Source organism: Takifugu flavidus, chromosome 4 (assembly GCF_003711565.1).
Source record: "Takifugu flavidus isolate HTHZ2018 chromosome 4, ASM371156v2, whole genome shotgun sequence".
Lineage (NCBI taxonomy): Eukaryota > Metazoa > Chordata > Actinopteri > Tetraodontiformes > Tetraodontidae > Takifugu > Takifugu flavidus.
This window is the reverse complement of record NC_079523.1, coordinates 16,269,647-16,276,451: the sequence shown is the minus strand read 5'-3', so window position 1 is coordinate 16,276,451 and position 6,805 is coordinate 16,269,647. Positions and strand designations below refer to the sequence as shown.

The 6,805-nt window shown below is 46.5% G+C and overlaps 1 protein-coding gene across 2 annotated transcripts in view; it reads right to left on the bottom strand.

The window, feature by feature from the left end:
* The window catches only part of LOC130524500 (filamin-B), a 35,128-nt gene continuing 28,323 nt past the window's right edge, over positions 1-6,805 (bottom strand). For both annotated transcript variants that reach the window (XM_057030702.1, XM_057030701.1), the window contains 13 exons: positions 6,540-6,713; positions 6,131-6,289; positions 5,854-6,057; positions 5,266-5,418; positions 4,934-5,056; positions 3,895-4,161; positions 3,565-3,702; positions 3,374-3,489; positions 1,968-2,100; positions 1,698-1,874; positions 1,399-1,617; positions 1,045-1,248; positions 1-894 (listed from right to left, as the gene is read on the bottom strand). In XM_057030702.1, coding sequence (XP_056886682.1) covers positions 707-894; positions 1,045-1,248; positions 1,399-1,617; positions 1,698-1,874; positions 1,968-2,100; positions 3,374-3,489; positions 3,565-3,702; positions 3,895-4,161; positions 4,934-5,056; positions 5,266-5,418; positions 5,854-6,057; positions 6,131-6,289; positions 6,540-6,713 — 2,255 coding nt within the window. In that variant the 3' untranslated portion in view covers positions 1-706. The remainder of the gene's footprint in view (positions 895-1,044; positions 1,249-1,398; positions 1,618-1,697; positions 1,875-1,967; positions 2,101-3,373; positions 3,490-3,564; positions 3,703-3,894; positions 4,162-4,933; positions 5,057-5,265; positions 5,419-5,853; positions 6,058-6,130; positions 6,290-6,539; positions 6,714-6,805) is intronic.

The window sequence follows — 6,805 nt, the reverse complement described above, 5'->3', positions numbered from 1 at the left end:
TTTAATTATCAAACAGTTTCAGTGTTTTATTTCAGCATTTTGTGCAGAGCCAAAATTCAGATCTGTTGTGAAAAATAAATCAAAGACTTGCAGGTTATAGGGTTTCACTCTTCAGCGCAGGGAGACTTTAAGAGGCACAGATTTATTATGGCAGCATTATTGTGCTCAGGTGATTCTGAGCAAAGAGTTTCAACAGCACAAAAACATCAGTAGTCATGAGTTCACACTTCAAATCAGAAACCAAACAAAGCAATCCAGTTTTAGGTTGATAGTACACTATAGGTCTGAGAGCAACTACGCTCCCTGCCACATGTATTTATGAAGAAAGTGAGATTTTAACATTCGACGCAGGCCTGATGCTGTGTCCTTCCAGTACTCTTTAAGTTGACCTATGAAAAAGATGTCAGATTTTATCGTCTAAGATAGGATATTATGGTAAGCAGGACTCAAACTGACCAGGAAAATGTTAATATACAGCAAAGTGCAAAACTGAAATCTTGGGGCAGCAAAAAGCAGCTGGCGCGATCTTCCTACCATCCTGTTTCCTGAACTTGCTTCAGTAACAAGTAAATCACAGCTCATGGAAGAAAATGAAAATGTTTGAATTAGCTGGTCTTAATATATCTGCTCAACATATTCATTAAGAAATGGGTTAATAACTGTAGCTGATCGTGTCAGAAGGGGTGACAGCAGGTTTCTCTGTGCATCATGGGACGGTGACATGGAAGGGGGAGCCAGGGATGTGGTCCTCCCCCCACTTGACCATCAAGATGTAGTTGCCATGTTCTTTCAGTTGGTAGGTCACACAGTATTTCAAGTTGCCCTCGTGTTTGACCAGAACCTCGTGACAGGGGAATTCTGGGCCGTAGACGCCCACCAAGAGCATGTTGTTACCTGGGAAAAAGGGGGGGCAGAAGAGAGCTGAATAATTCATGTAACGGTGGATGTTGCTGGAAAACTGAAGCTGCTGTCATGTGGTGGTGGCCACCCATCCATCTACCTGGGTGATTACAGACTAATCCTCTTGGGTTTTACTGTACTTACCAGCATTGCTGCAGTCGACATAGAATCTGTTCATCTGGCCCACCAAGGCCTTGCTGAGACCCGGCCCGTGGCTCTGGACCTTGCTGGCGTTGGAACTAAACAGGGGAAGGGAACTCTGTGTGAGGCTGCTCGACGCCCTCAAAGCCGGATCCACAGTCAGGGTTGAGGTCTCGCTGGCGTTGGTCACATTCACCAGACGGGGACCTATGGAAAACAGAGGAAAATGAGAGTTTTCCCACATCTGCTCACCTACACTTGAGCACTCCCATATCAGATGGTGTCAACATTAATAGTTTCCTGTTATAGAACTGCAGCAGGGCAAGAGGAGCAACTGGACGGTGGTTAGATCCTTACCTGTGACTTTGGCTTTGAAGGGACTTCCGCTGATGTGATATGGTCCTCCATATTTAACGCTGATCAGGTATTGCCCAGGAGCCATGGGAGTGTAGTGCACCTTGTAGCCCTCTGGGACCTCGTGGCATTCCATTTTCACCTTGGATGGACCCTCAATGCTTACAGTCAAGACTCCAGGACCCGCCTTGGTGTTGTTAATAATGAACTCGGACTGAGTACCTACCGCGTTTCAGCAGAAACGTCTTTTTTAGGTCACGATACAGTGATGTGAACCGTAAGCTTTCAGACAAGTATCCTACCAGTTGTGCCTCTCTCCAGTCCAGCTCCGTACACCGAGACTAGACCAGGGTCTCCAGCCTGTCCTGGTTCCCCGACCCGAACTTGGAAAGGACTTCCTGGAATGTGAGAGCCATTGAATTTGACATCAATGGTATGAAGACCGTTCTCTCTGGGGATGAAGCGGATGGCGTATTTATCTGGAGGACCAAGAGAAGGATACTGTCAAAATTTCTACTTTGTTCATGCTGAAGACTAGAAGCAACTCTTCAGCGTCACATGCCAACACAGACCTTGGTCCAGCTCGGTGATAACGCACTCCTCCAGAGCACCCGTGGGGCTGTGAACTTTGGCTGACATCTTGCCCTGAGCACCATTGAGACTCACTGCAAAGGATGCTGGGTGATTCACCTTCAGACCGGACTCCTACCGAGTTTTAACACGTTGGAAAAAACACACATGCATATTCAAATACACACTTACAGTGGATTCAATACAAAATGTAATCAACAGGATCGGTTCTTGTTCCGCTGTGACTGGTTAGCTCCTACCTGAGGCTCCTGTCGGTGCTGCTACACCAGAGAGAGGCGTAGAGCATCACTATAGTTTAGCTTACACATTGGATATATCCTCTCATATACTAGTTCTCCATAGTATCAGGGTCTGCGCTTGGATGTTTGCCCAGTGCCACTAATCTGTTAAATTTATCTGATCATAATTAAAGCAGATAGAGCCTTTAAATCTCTAAGGCCAATCACAGCAAAGTTTAGTCTAGTGCAGCAGATGGGGACAAACAACTCTAGCTCAGCAACCACGGAGGCTGAAGATGCTGAAGTTGGTGGTGCTGTTAAAAGCCTTTAAATGAAACACAAGAGGAACACCAGCAATTCCAAACCAGACAGAACAGGGAAGACCAAAGCCAGGCAAACAGCAGAACATTTACACTGACACACAGCTGAGCGTTCAAAAAGAGCCATTCTAAACAGCTACGACATCATCGGGTATTTAATGGTTAAATGAATATCCTTTAACGGCTCACGCCATGCATGTGGCTCAGTCCATATATTCATCTGGTCTTTGTTGACGACACAGTTTAAAGGAGAAGAAATCCATTCCCATCCAAAACTAACCTTATTTAAATAAGATTACAAATTACAAATGCCTTTAGACCCCTGCTAGGCTAGTGGGTCTCTCTTAAACTGGGGAATTTTAGATCTCAACTTTTCTTCTGAAGATTTGCAGCTGTTTGACATCCTTGTGGTTTCATTTTGAAATCCATAAATCCCAGAGGTGGAGCATTTGCCTGGCTGTGGTCATCACCGTGAGAGGCCAGTTGCATAAAGTTGGTGTCAGATTGAAACAAGGGAGTTTGGCTCCCTTTTGTTGCTAATAATGTCACTGCAAGACATTAGAATATATCAGTGTCTATCAAACTATGTACTTTGGCTCTTATGCAAGTTTGGATACAGTTCTGAGACTTCAAATGTTTCAACTTTAAAGGCGGGCTTGGTATCTTAAATCAAGCCTTTGCCAAAGAAACCGAAAAATGTGAGCATTTCAAATTCACCGGCACCCGATGAAATAACCCCAAACAAGGAGAATCATTCCACCAAGTGTAAAATGTTTCATGCAACTGGGTTCCCAGAGCCCCCTGAAAGCAGGTCTAAACTGGCTGCGGAGGTGTCCCCTCATGCCTCACCTGAAGGCCAGTAACAGTGAGGCAACGGGCGTCGTTCGCTGGGGCAGCAATAGGCACTAGGAAAGGGCTGTCGGGTATGTGCTGGTCATTGAACTTCACCGAGATCTCGTAGTCTCCTGTTGAAGACAGAGAGGTCGTCATCCCAGAGACATTAACCAATAAACAACCATTAAAGTCTGTGGTTTCTCTACCTGGCTCCTGAGCGATGTAGGAAACGCCACAGGAGCCATCCTTGTGGTCATCGAAGGAGATCTCCGCCCTGCTCGGTCCTTCCACAGCAATAGCCAGACCCCCAGCACCGGCCTCCCGTGTCCAGATACTAAACTCAGCTGGTGAAGAGAGAGTTCTCTGCTTTTGAATACCTTTACCCAGGATTTAGTCTGTCAGTGATTCAAAGACCTATCACGTAATCTTGGACGTCAACATCATATCCCATTGTCCGCTACGTTCGTAGCAGCAGGATGACTCTGGCATCCAGGCTATAAAAGTAATGCTGCCCCCGTCATCGCTTGTGTGGGTACCTGGCTCTCCTGCTTGTGCTCCCTTCAGTCCTGGGCCCCCTGCTCGGACCTTGGAGGCGCCGCCCTCGCCCAGCGGTCCCACGGTGAACTGGAAGGGGCTACCTGGCACGTGCTCTCCCTTGTACTTCACACTCACGCTGTGCACGCCCATCTCAGTGGGCACAAAACGCACACAGTATGTGTCATTGCCAGTGGCAACGAGCTCGGCAGGGCAGGTAATTCCGGAGGGGGATCGGACCTCGGATCTGATGTCCTGCATGTCAACAGCTGCAAAGAGAGTTTTGGTCACTTCCTGAACGCAACTGAGGAAACTCTATTTTTACCATTTATATTAAGTTGTTTTTGCAACAATGTCTTAACTGATGTTAAAGATGGTGAATTGTGGCAGCAGCACATATTCCATACAATTCTTTCATACATTAAAAAGTATTAAACTGGAGCCAGAGTCAGTGTGACAGACTTTGACAGCCCTGTTGGCTGGTGAGTCTTTGGAACAGAAGCCTAAAGAGGGTAAAAACTAAACCAACAGCAGTGGGAAACTTCTTGCATTCCACGTATCCGCCAAAGAAAGATCAGGAGGGCCAGGAGGAGGTGCGGGAAAGTGGAGATCAGAAGGAGCCAGCTGGAGGAAGTGGACAAAGGAGTCGAAGGTAAGATGCAGGGATTGGAAAAGTGTGTGTCCATGGGAGGGTAGAGACTGGGTGGACTGAGGAGGAGAGCAGCAGCCATGATTGAGAAGAAAGAGGAGGATGGAGACATGTGAAGACATGCAAGAAGACAGAAGATGTTAAGGACAAAGACGAGGCTTTTGGAAGGATACGCCAGACACATAATAAATATTGGGTGAGTATACCGCCTATAGTGATCAACTCGGGTTAACCAACAGAAAGATTAAAAAGGTCAGAACTTTTTGGACGTGATCAGAAAGCGCAGAGATCTGCCATCTCCTGGTTCTAGGAGTCTGGTGTTTCTGTTACCTTTGAAACATCTTCCTGGCAATAAAGAAACCTAAAGTAAGGTGAAACAGGTGAGAAGATACCTGGAATCTTCAGACTGAGGTCACACAAACTCCCCACACTTGCAACAGAAGCTGCCTTCTGTCTGCGGGTGATGCTTTCTCGGATTCGACCCTCCCCGGTCACAAGCACGGTGAAAGGACTCCCTGTTGACAAACGCACCCACCAAACAGTCACAAATGATCTCTTAAACAGTCATTGAAGATTAGCAGTACCTAATTAACATAATTAGGTTCATGCTCATCTCAGAGTGGACTGAGATGAAAGACATAGGAGGGCGGTTAAAAAAGAACTTGATTTGACCCAAAACGTTTGAAGGAAGCATCTGTGGGACTTCTGTGGAGTAGACACTCACCTGGAATGTGTTCCTCAGCAAAGCGGATTGAGACAAAGTAATTTCCAGGTTCAGTGGGACAATAGATGACTTGACAGGTACCGTCCTCCACATCCTCAGTCTGGATGTCCACCTTACTGGGGCCTTCAACAGACAAAGCCAGGCCCCCGTAACCTGCATGTGTGGGTGTATTTATAAAAATACAGCAGATTAGATCAGTAATTGTTTGAAAAGGAAATATTTCAAATCATTTTCCTGCGAAAGACTCACAGTGCAATCCGAACTTACAGAAGTTCATTTAAAACATGGCTTCGACACCAAAGACAAAAACATTTCAAATGTTTTTTGAAATGACGCAAATGTAATTAGACAAGTGAATCACATGAAATTCCACAGTCAAGTGTGACACTTAAAGATGTACAACACGATGATCACAGTCTACGCTGGAAGGATTTTAGGGTTTAAATCCCGGATTCATGAACAAAATATCCAACGCAGTTTAAGATCTCTGAACAACAAATGCAACACAAAAAGCCGACAGCGACAGAAGGTTTTCCTGCAGGATCAACAGGGACACTGTCACAAGGTGTTTAAGACTCGCGTACTGACCAGCATCCCGTGTGTCAACAATGAAGCTGGAGTTGTTAAAGGTGGTTCCCTGGACCAGACCATCGCCGTAAGCTCTGACCTGGCTGGCGTTGCCTATCTCAGACTGGATGACCATTATTGTAATGGGACTGTTAGCGACATGTTGTCCGTTCTTCAAAATGCTGACCCGATGTTCGCCAACCTCGCGGGGAATGAAGGAGATACCTGGGAGAAGAGGACGGAGTGAGGCGGGAAGGGGAGGGAAATGAACGTGTGAGCATTTGTACGAGCGCGGTACCGATGTGATTGTTGGCCATCCTCTTCAGAAGACACGGCTCGTCGCGGCCGGATGGGGCCTGGATGCTGGCGGTGAGCACGCTCAGATCCGTCTCATTAATGTCCAAGGAGAAATCTGCTGCTGTGCCCAGTTTGACCTGGGAGCGCCGCTGGTTGTCCTCTGAGTGAGAAGACACTTTTTAGATATGTCCACGTGTATGAATCTCCCAAATGACTAAAGTATGTAGAGATGATCTTTAAAGAAAAGCTGTCTCAGTTTAGTGGGGTGAAAAGGGGCTGTTCAAAAACCAAAATTTAACAATGATGGTGAATATTTTGAAATTAAATGTCAGAAGGTTTAACTCTTCACCTGCTGATTATTGAACATGAAAAAGCGCGTCAGTGTGATTGTGTGGGTGTCCGAGTCTCACCGGTGATCTTAGCAGTAAACGGGCTTCCAGGGATGTGATCCTCATTGTATTTGACAAGGATATTGTAATCTCCTGGGAGTGTAGGAAGGTAGCTGACGCTGCACGTCCCGTCCTTGTTGTCCACACAATTGATTTCCGCTTTTGACGGACCCTCAATGGCCAAGTCAAGACCCCCTAAAAAATGAGACCACCGTTATTTCTCGTTATGGGGGACGAGGTGATGGAGAGTCAGAAGGGCGCAGACTCTGCAGAAGGACCTGTCCTGG